At 35.0% G+C, this 11441-nt stretch overlaps 1 protein-coding gene across 1 annotated transcript; it reads right to left on the minus strand.

Annotated features, from left to right (window-relative positions):
- Positions 1 to 355: 355 nt before the first annotated feature.
- Positions 356 to 11118, minus strand: LOC133298425 (calcium-dependent protein kinase 1-like). Its single transcript, XM_061497702.1, has 8 exons — positions 10947 to 11118; positions 9608 to 10505; positions 8333 to 8476; positions 8053 to 8205; positions 6974 to 7089; positions 3940 to 4107; positions 1431 to 1655; positions 356 to 737 (listed from the first exon to the last, which is right to left on the minus strand). Exons 2-8 carry the CDS (start codon positions 10428 to 10430, stop codon positions 615 to 617), a joined length of 1752 nt encoding a protein of 583 aa, XP_061353686.1. The 5' UTR covers positions 10431 to 10505; positions 10947 to 11118; the 3' UTR covers positions 356 to 614.
- Positions 11119 to 11441: the final 323 nt, after the last annotated feature.

The following is an 11441-nucleotide window of genomic DNA, read 5'->3' on the forward strand; positions in this document are numbered from 1 at the left end:
TGCTTTTGTTGGTGCTTTGCAGGTAGCTTATTGCTTCTCTTGCATCACATTTCCTCATACTTGAAGAGTATAACCGTGACAGCCAACAAAAGGGGACACGGTTGATTAAGGATTTGATCAATATCTCTCAAAGACGTGAATTCAAATTCCGCTGGCCGATTTGAAGACTTTATTAGTTGATGATATATAATTTCTCCTGAAAATTCTCAAAGAGGTTGAGAGATTTTCCTTGACCCCAGTGAAATAATGGTATCTAACCCTACTTAAACTTTTTAAACTTTTCTTGTATTCAAAAAAAGAAAAAAGAGAGTGTAACCCATGTTAAGCCATCAGTTCAGGTGTTTGCATTTTGTAACTATTCAATTAATAAATAATCATTTTCCTCTATAAGAGTAAAATTCCACCATATATCTCTGTTTAGTATACTCTCGTAATTACAAAAATCCATTTAAACTGGACACAAATAAAATAACTGTAGAAAAGAAGGGTCCAACTGGCCCCAATGCGATCTCTTGAACTAAATCATAAAATCTTGAACCTTCAAAGAAAGAAAGAAGGGGGATGGGGTTGGAAATAAGGGAAGGGGAAAAAAATATCAATGCTGACAATGAATACTACAATTTCAATGCCTCCCTGAAACGAATGCTGAAGCTATTTTCTAGGCCCTTTTTACCAACCACAGGAAGATTTCCTTTCTGCATCATAGCCACAAATTCATTATAATCTATGTGACCATCCTGCATATGAAAAAACACAGTTGATATTAATCATCGTTGTATAGAAGCATCAAATTCTTGCTAGAAGGTGTTCAACTTTTTGGCAAGACAATGAAACATAGCAGCTACATTCTTTAAATTGTTCTTGTTCAGAGGAGAGAGTGTGTGTGTGTGATGAGTTTCGAAGTACAAACAAACAACAGAAACAACTGTGTCAAGATGCCACACTTAATGATGGACAAAATGAGTAGAAACAATGATGAATTGATGCCTCCCTTGATATTTTAATTTCCTTTTTTGTTATTGTTTTTAACTCGAATGAATTCTTTAAGAGAGGGCGAGCCTTGGAGCAGCAGTAAGAGTGCTCCTTGTGACCAGCAGGTCACGGATTACCCCTACTCTCGCAAGTTGGGAAGCCTTGTACACTGAGGTTTGCCATTTAAACCAATTCTTTAAAAGAAAATAAAATCCATTGTCAACTGCGATGAATCGCAAAGTTTCTATAAAGAAATGTTAAATATGATTCCATCAGGCCAACAGAAATAATTAGTGTTCCTATTAAACAAGAGGCAGGTGTCCATTTTAATCAGGTGAAGACTAGAGCTGAAGATATTAAGGAGGATTAAGCAAGAAAGAATAAGAAAGTCAAGTAGTTCATTTGTGCTCAAGAAATATAAGTACAAGGGGAACTGTATAGAATTATAAACCACTTACATTATCTTGATCAATTTCCTTGATTATCTCTTCCAATCGGACATCTTTTATGCCGAACTCATCACAAGCCTGTTGAAGTTCTTCTTGAGTAATATAGCCACTTCCATCTTTATCAAAGTAAGAAAAGGCAGCAAATAGATGATCTTCTCTTTCAATCTTGTTAAGATGCAATGTTGCCGCAATGAACTCGCCATAATCAATTGTCCCACTGTTGTCTATATCAGCCTACAATTTCAAGGTATATGTTAGAGATTTGAATTAGCCTATTAAATAAAATACATTACTTTAATCTATGATATAGCAAAAGTTAAAGAGACATCATAATCCTTCTTCGTCCAAATTTGATTTCATTTCTTCTGTGTTTTTAACTACCCAGTATATATGACTGAATATGGTAAATTTTCCGTCTAATATCAAAGTTCATGACTTTACGAATAAAAAAAATGATAAGACGTAAAAAATCATTTCAACCCGAAAGAATAAATTGTAAGGTGAAGACATATTAATGGTCTTATATTTTATATTATTATTTTTTAATACGTTCCCTCACATGAGGGTCTATTGGGCTTAAAGGGTGGACATAGACAATGCATAGAGTCAGTTACCTGTGCTTTTAATTATTTATGAGTAGAATGGGGACAATGAGGATCAAACTTGTGATCATTTGATCACCGAGGCCATACCATGTAAAGAATTATTTCACCTCAAAAACTTAAACGGTTAGGTGAAGACACATTAATGGTCTTATTTTTATATTATATTTCTCTAACAAATAGACTTGTCTTCGAGTTAGATGAAAAGGTTCTATGATTCTATCTATAATTAGTTCTAATAATAATAGCACGTGGTACTAGAACTGAAAACAATTGTAAAGTAAATCAGGGGGAAAGAGACTATTGCCCAATAAAAACATATAAGCAAGTGAAGCACCGGCACAATCCAAGTAACGAGCTGTTTCCATGTCTAAAATATGTCTGAACCAACACTCAGTTTGAACTTGAACTTGTACCCCTTTGAATAGTGCTTCTCGGAACATTTTTTATATGACACTTCTATAGTCATTTCAATGCATGTTTAAACTTAAACATGTACCAGATGTATTTTGGATATTTTTCAATGATGCTTTTGAGGCTCTCATGTTTGCTTAAATATATCAATACTTAAGTATTCAAAGGATTGCCCTCACCCTTATCTGTCATTGTGCTTTGACCATACACCGAAGTGCCAAATACTTTAAATAGGAACTCTATGCTTCTTTCATGAATGTTATAAGGAACCCATGATGAGCTCCCAACAAACGCAGACTAGAGTTCATATAATTATTATCAAAGTATTGTTTGTTTTACATTTTCATTAACTCAAGGTGAAAAATACACTTTCTATGACACTTTTATTTTTATAAGAAGCAAGTCTTTTTTCCTTATTTCTAATGTACCTTTGCCAATGTTCAAAAGCTAAAAGAAACAAGGCATTGTTAGATGCCCATATTCAGAACAGCATAATTAACCAAACTGGAAGCAATAGCCCTATATAGTATTCCTAGGTTCTAAAGAGAACATGTTATAAACCCTGCAAATACTAGGGTGTATGTAAATAGGAATGGGAAGGGTAGCAGGGAATTAAAAGCTCATATAAGTAGTGACTAGTGAGGTACATGTGAGGGATAATCCTCATGGAGATTTGCAATGTAACAACCTGCATGCATGGCAGGAGGGCAGGGAAGCAAGGGGTGAAATTGGTTAGGATGAGAAGGATAAGAGGGAGGGGAAAGGAGGGGATAATCTGAGGGTAGACAAGTATTGAGTAAGGCTGAGGAAAGGGAGGAAACAGACTCCCTCAAAGTGTCCACAGTATCCCTAGTTTTCTGTTTCTGTTTCTGTAAGTGTGAGAGTTTTCCTATCATTCTGTATATAGACATTCCCTCTGATGCTGATATTCTCCTGATTTTAGTAGAAGGCAGGGTTCACAGGAGTAGTTTCTATAAAATCATTTGTGTTTTCCAGTTTCTTATCATAACTTCACTTTACACTCTTGCCAAATGCTACATTATACTATTTGCTACAAATGCCAAGATCAAATCAACAAATGAATAATTTTAGGGAAAATATAATTATTATGTTGTGATCAGGAAAGTGTTATTGGTTAAGTAGTTATTTGCAGTGCACCCAAATTAGAGATGACAGTTATCTTCTTCTGTTTAAGTTAGAATTGTTCATTTATAATTACAAATTAACACTTGGAAAAAAAAAAACTAATGAAGAATCACTGATTACAATATTATGATCATGCCGACCTTCTAACTTCTAGGATGGCAGATCTAACTATTGAGGGCAAGAGAATTCATGTCAGAAACAGCCAAAATGAACCGTAAAAATTAAGACCAAGATTAATTATAGAAAGCTTAACTACTGCAAAAGATCTTCAGTATTCATTCATTTTGTTTATTAACATCTAACTAATACCACTTGTTTCTTTCTATTATATAAATTTGACTAAAAAAGATACTTACCGCATGCATTAAATCATAAATTTCAGACTCCTTAAGATTAGCACCCACTCTTTTCAAACCAGCTTTAAGTTCTTCAAAAGTGATTTGACCACTGTTGTCTGCATCTATCATCTTGAACATTTCTCTTAAGCCAGCTATTTCTTCTTCAGATAAGCTCTCTGCAATAATCTGAAAAATGCAAAGGATGATAAAATGAAAACTAGCAAATTATAAGTGTTAAGAGTATCAAGATGATATCGTATAATATTAAGATTATATCTTATTATAGTTTAGAGTATCCTCGAGGATCTCTTAGGACTAGTATCACTATTTTTTTATATATTTTTCATGATTTGTTTCCTTATATTAGGAGTCCTTTATTTAATATAAATAGGAATTCATGTTTTGTCTTTTGTAATCACTTCATAACACATCAATATACGATATTACTAAGTCTTCTACCTTTTCCTCCCCGCATAACTAAATTCCTATAATTTCAACATGGTATTGGAGCAATACCATCTTTTGTTACCTGTCGCATCACTTTTCTGCTGCCAAGTTCCCTAAAATCTCGAACTCTACGTCAACTACTTTTTTGTCAACCTTCTCTCAACAGTCTATCATATTCCGCTTCATCTATGGCCACCTCTATTGCCGTCAGCTGTTGCTGGAAATTTTCCCGATAAGATCTTCGTCCATTGGACCATAGATCAATGTCTAGCCCACTTATTGTAGTGAATTATTACTTAGCCCATTGATGGATGTCTCCCTAATCCCTTGACCGCCTGATAGTGGTATCATAGAACACAAAGTCACAGATGGGCTTCCACAGGTACTTTGGTGTTCATCTGGCCCTCTCCTCTGTTGTTCCAGTGTGCCCACAGTCTATCCTCATTTGATTTGCATTGCACTGAGGGGAAGAAGTTTGCAAGTTGTTATCTGGCCACGTCTGATTTTGTATGATGCAAGCTAGCCCTAGCTGCATTTTTTGTCTTCTTAACGTAGAACATTGTCTCTTCTTTAGTTTGTTAGCTTTGTTTCACAACTATCTTGTTCACTTGGCGAGTATTTTGTCAATTGTCACTATGACTATGGACGACAATGGCAGCAAAAAACCTCAAAGTCACAGATCCTTGTTCCCGGGCTCTCTGTCAATTCATCGGACAAACCTTTTTGACGAATTTCATTTTTCATGGTTTTTGCCCAATTAGCTTCACCATGAAACTCGAAAGTCGTTAACAAGTTCCATGTATTGTCCGATGAATAGACATAGAAAGGGGATTGAGATATGTGAGGTGTTTTGCTGCCATTGTTGTCCTTAGCCATTGTGACAATTGAACGAAAACCTCATCAAGTGAACAAGGAAGACAACCATGAAACAGAGCAAACAAATTAAAGAAGTGGCAAAGCTTGACACTAGGAAGACGAAAAAGGCGGATATGGCTAGCTTGCATCCAACAAATTCTGATGGGGATAAATTGCAACTAGCAAATTTCTCCCCTTCACAGCAGTGCAAATTAAACAAGGAAAAATTGTATGCTAGACAACTAAGCTGGGCTTGACCATGGTGCTAGCACTGCTCCTTGAATCTTCTAACCCTCAAAGAAGAGCATGGAACCTTCCTGATAGAGATTGGTGAAGCCACCACGGTTGGTGTCATCATTCAACACATAATAGCTTCCTTGTGGTGTTGTTATCAAATGAAACATTTGGCTAAAACTTAAGAGTGTGTTGTTTGCCAATGAGTTAGAGATCACCATCGTCGATTGCCAGCCCCCTAGTGTCAATGCCGGCATGCTCGTCTTTGTCAGTAGCAACCTCCAACTTGGTGGCAAACAACATGCTCATAAGTTCAGCCAAATGCTCCCTTTGATACCAACACTGTAGGGAAGCTATTATGTGCTGAATGACAACACCAACCATGGTGGCCTCGCCAATCTCTACCGGTAAGGTTTCATGCTCTCCTTCGAGGGTCACAAGATTCAGGGAGCTCAAAACATTGTCGCCAAGCTCACTTCCCTCCCTTTCCAGTAGTGTCAATCAACATCGTCGAGCCAGCCCACGCATCCAACGTTCCCACAGTTCACTTGGCTCAATTTGTTTAATTGTCACCATGGATAAGGACTAAATGGCAACAAAAAACCTCAAAGTCACAAATACCTATTTCCTTTTCTATATCCATTCATCGGACCATATAAGGACCTTGTTGACGAGTTTCATGTTGGTGGTGAAATTAACTGGGCAAAAGTCATGGAAAACATGTTGAAGGTGAAGAATAAATTAGGTTTGTCACAAGCTCCATTTTTTTTATTAAAGCATGGGGCAAGAAACAATTTGATTTTCTAGTTCGTAAGTTGGGCATTTGTTACAACCATGGTTCAACTTGAGGGGAAAAGTATAAGGATGTTGCCATCGAACCTCATCCCGCACATGCTTTGGTTGGGTATCCTATGTTTTCGTGTGGTTGAAGCTTCCAATTGTTGTTCTTGATGAATTTGGAGGTGAAGTTTTAAGTTCTTGTTGTGTATACTTGCTTGCCAACACATTTTCACTGATGATAATTCTAGCAAAACTTGTTCTTCCTTTTCAATCAACTCTTTAAGTTTATGTTTATTCCAGCCATCTTGCTCAGTTTCGTTTCGAGCAATGTTCATCTCCCCGACATCTCCAACATCCTAGAGTTTCCTTTCCAACCATGCTTTGTGAAGCCCAAATTATCTTATTTGGTTATTTTTCCATTTTAAGGGGTTTATTTGTAACAAGCTTAAAGCTTAATAAGCTTTAACTTGAGGGGGAGTGTTAGAGTATCTAGATAATCTCTTAGGATTAGTTTCACTATTTCTTATTTTAGGAGTCCCTTATTCAGTATAAATAGGGATTATTCAGTCTTCTAAACAATAACATCATATTTTCACTTTCACCTCAGAAATCCATAATGCAAAGATTCCAATCTGAAACATGTAGTGTAAGTATCTTCGTACTCAATGCTATGTATCAATATCAAGTCCGAATCAAATAACAAACGACTTTCAAGCTTCCACAACAAGAGACTTACAATAAGAGCCATTTTCTTGAGCTTGTTCATAGCAGAAAATTGCTTCAAGCGACTTAATACAGCGGAATCAAGTGGGTGGTCAGGAGCTACACCATCAACTTGAATCCAAGGATGACCTGCAGGAAATTAAACATAAATAAGCAAGAAAAAACAGAGTTTTCCATATTATTTCAAATTTGGCAAAAATAATTGTAAAATTTACGTCCAAAGTAACTAGCTTGGGCTTTTCTATATAGCATAGAAGTGTTAAATTCATAATACCAAAGAATAACTATTATACTTCCCTTATATAATAAGAAGAAGCCCCATCAATCTGAGATAAAAATAGGGTATACAATCCATGCCCAAACATCACATATTGCCGTGAAATTATTTTAATGCTAAAATTATGCTAATAAATGTTTCTATTAGTATATACATATATGTTAGAATGTTTTAATCTTTGAAAGTATGTCAATATTAGCACTTGATCTAGATATTTATGTCAAATCTGTTATACTTCCTTTTCTAATACAAACAGCATTATAAACAATTAAAATGAACTGTTATACCCTAAAGAAAATGTTGCCTTTATTGTTACTTCCAACTTTCAAAAAAGATGATCAAAACATGTGTAATTGCAAATTATAGATCCAGTTGCAAAATATGCTATAATATGACATGTGAAGAACATGGTTAGGAAGTTAAGTTAAGACTCAATACACAAATAAATCTTTTAATACTTAGCACTTCTAGGTTACTGAGACTTTTCAATGTTAAAGCATATAAGACTTATATACTAAAAGTTATGTAAGGTAAATGTTTGTGAATATAGCCATTTTTCCCAGGTAGAAGCCCGGTAGCTATTTTACATGGCTAGATTATGATGATTTTTGCCTCCAATTTTACGGTGAGAGGGGAGAGTCAAGCATGGACTAGAAGACCTTCGCGTCAAAAGTGACTAACATCCACTATCACAACAAGATTTTGCAAACCACAAAATTTAAACCAGTTTTGTTCAACTAACTCCCACATCCTTGCAAAGACCAAATTAATGACAAGATCATGACTAAATATTCAATTAGTAAAACTATACTTACATAATACTTGATATGCAGTCATCCGCCTTCTAGGGTCGCGAACAAGCATTTTCCTTACTAAATCTTTTGCACTTTCAGAAATTCCAGGCCAGGGATCTGAAGTGAAGTCAAGATCACCATGCAGAACCTGTTCAAATATTCCTTGTTCGCTTTCTACACAACCATTATGAGCATACAAAGAGAGAGAGAGATAGGAAATTAATAATCAGAAAAACATAGGCATAATTTATAAAACCAGAGGTCAAAATTATATAGCCCTAATTTATCCAAAAGATCTCACCAGCCCAAAATGGAGGCACTCCACTCAAAAGAATGTAAAGGATAACCCCAGCACTCCAAACATCAGCTTCAGGACCATAACGCTTTCGTAAAACTTCTGGAGCAACATAATACGGGCTGCCAACAACATCAGTAAATACATCACCTGCAAGCAAAATATCATCAGTTTTTCTCCGTCGAATCAATTTACTACAAACTGTATGAAGGTTCATTTAAAAAACCACATGTGTGTGACACAATGAAGCCAGTAAAATACTTGAAACCTGATAAAGTATATTTGAAAAAAATATGATTTTCAATTCAAGTGATTTTATTGATCTATTATATACACTAGAAATAAATGAAGAAGGAATTGAAAAATTAACAGCACCTCTGATTGAACACTAACTGTTATATATACACAAGTCTATTAGATGCATACCTACAAAGTTGCAGGCTTGACAGGACAAATCAAAGACACATACATTCTAAATTTAGAACCCAAAACTAGAAATATAGTAGTCTATTACACAGTTGTCCTCCCAAGAGCTTGCAGCACTCTAGCAAGTAATGCTTACATCCGTCCTCAAAAACTAAGGACTTTCTGCTGTTGCTAGGAAACTAGAGTATGGAAGATGGAAAAGTCTTCAACACTTCAGATATTTCACATAATCAACAAAAATTATTGAGCCTTTTGGACACTATAAAGTATGTAGGTATAAACATGGTTAACAAGTTCAAACACAAGCAATAGTACAGCAATGCATATCCTCGAATTTCAAGCAGATTAAAATATTTACTAAAATATTAATCCAGTTAGCATATCTTGAAATTCAAGACGATTGAAGCCTGCAGACCAAGTTCAGCTGTCAATGGTATCTCCATCCACACCCATTCTCCCATTCTTTCTGAATTATGCTTCTATTCATATAAAATTTCGAAAAGATAACATTTTGGTCTTCAAAAGATATGTTTTTTTCCTCAATTTGGCGCCTCAACTTTTAATTTTATCAATTTAGTCTTTATAAATGTTTAAATTCATCACAACTTGACCATGTCTATAGAATCTTTAATGTTTCAATTCATCTCAATTTGCAAGTGCTGTACACATTGTGTACCATTTTGTAGACCTTGCGTCATAAATGTGCAACGTAAGACCAAATTGAGATGAAATAAAACTTTTAAGGACTCAATAAATTGGATTAAAAGTTAAGGGAGGCAACTCTCAAGGACCAAAATGGTAACTTTCTCTATATTTACTTAATCTCAATACTATAGTATGAGCATCAGAAAATACCTGGCTTAAAGAACACAGATAATCCAAAGTCAATGGTTTTGAGAAGTGAATCCTCTTGCTGATTAACAAAGAGAAAATTCTCAGGTTTAAGATCTCTGTGCATCACACCTAGAGAATGACAAGCTTCCACAACCCCAACTATAGTCCTAATAAGGTCAGCAGCTTTTCTTTCAGTAAAATGCCCATGATGAATAATCCTATCAAAAAGCTCACCACCTGCACATAATTCCATCACAACATGAACAGCCACCGCATCCTCATAAGCATCTTTGATGGCTATAACATTAGGATGCCCAGACAAGTGGTGCATTATCTGAATTTCTCTTCTCACATCCTCAACATCATCATCACTTACCAGCTTCCTCTTTGCAATAGATTTACATGCAAACTCATGTCCTGTTGCCTTCTCCACACACAAGAATGTTGTCCCAAACTGGCCCTGTCCAAGTTTTCTCCCCAGACTGAAGAATTCCTTGAAATTACCAGTTTCTCTTAGTAACACGGAATCGACACGAAGTCCTGCACTAGAAACTCTCTTCACAGAACCGGGTTTCTTCGGTTTCTTCTTCTCCTTTTCTGGTTCCTTTTCCGATTTTGCCTCCTGTTTTGTTTCTGGTTTCGCTTCTGGTTTGGGCATAGTTATCTGCTCAGGAGGTTTGCTTTGGACAGGCAAGGGTGATTCAGGCTCATTAGTTGTTTCCTCATTTGCAGATTCTCTATTAGACACTGAACCTTCAGGCAATTCAGATCGCCAAAATGCTGCAGAAACTGATTGAATAAAACCATTTTTTGAAATGCTAGGACCAACACAATTGTTCCCCATATTGCTTCACACAGAATTATTTTTTGTGCAAACAATTGGCCAACTTTCATCACTCGGATCTAAAGCCTACATCATCTGTTAACACAATAAACAAGATCTATATATGAACTTCAAAGTTCAAATCCTTAATAGTATGCATCAAAGTCAAACCCAATATATTATACCAAAAATTTGGTACAAGCAACAAATCCAAAGATTCAATATCATCCAACAAAAAAAGAGTGATATGTTGGACGAAGAAAGAAGAAAGATTCAATATCAAAGTGCTAAAAATTCAAAGAATTATTAAAAAGCAATGAACACCCTAGCTAGTAAAATGAAAAAAGAATCAAAATTTATGGAATTTTAAAAGCACCCCTTTTCAAAAAGATGCATCAAAAGAACATGAATCGCATATTAAAAATACTAAAAAGAAGCTCAAAAAAGAAGAGAGAGATTCAAACACCAAAATAGAAAATAAAGGATACCCAGTTGAGAGAGAAGTGAAAAAAAGAGAGAGCAAAGGATAAGAAGTACCTTGAGTTTACCAAGTCAGTTGAGGTTTGATTTGATGAATGGTTGTGTTGTGTTGGAAATGGTGGACTCTGCTGAGAAATTGGTTCGTTTATATCTAAGTTTTTGGTTTTATATTTTAATAATATAAAGACATAGGATGTTTGTGCATCTTAGTGGGGGAAGCGAGAAAAACGCGTTTCGGTCTGAAAGGAATTCAATGGATACACTAATCCCGGCCTTTGCGCTTTGATTGTGTTAGCTTTGTTTCTGTGTGGTTTGAGGATAAGTTGAAGTAGAGTTAGACATTGATATGTTAGTATTTTTTATTGGGAATAGGAATATAATATCCCAGAAAATAATAGTAATTTATAATAATAAAAAATTAATAATAATATTATAAATTTAATAATAATAATAAAAATAATAAATTATAAATTAGTAATATATATATATATATATATATTTATATTTGGTAGGGGTAGATAATAAATTATAATATAAATTTTATCATAAAAT

This window comes from Gastrolobium bilobum, unplaced genomic scaffold (genome assembly GCF_033153095.1).
Source record: "Gastrolobium bilobum isolate Gb01-03AN ecotype WA unplaced genomic scaffold, APGP_CSIRO_Gbil_v1 utg111814, whole genome shotgun sequence".
Lineage (NCBI taxonomy): Eukaryota > Viridiplantae > Streptophyta > Magnoliopsida > Fabales > Fabaceae > Gastrolobium > Gastrolobium bilobum.

Excerpts from the sequence above, each read along its gene's own strand:
- LOC133298425 (XM_061497702.1), bottom strand. The coding sequence starts at position 10,430 with ATGGGGAACAATTGTGTTGGTCCTAGCATTTCAAAAAATGGTTTTATT. Across the intron at positions 8,477-9,607 it reads ATCTGTGTTCTTTAAGCCAG|GTGATGTATTTACTGATGTT; the intron begins GTATTTTCTGAT and ends TTTTGCTTGCAG. Across the intron at positions 1,656-3,939 it reads TTTATGATTTAATGCATGCG|GCTGATATAGACAACAGTGG; the intron begins GTAAGTATCTTT and ends TTGAAATTGTAG.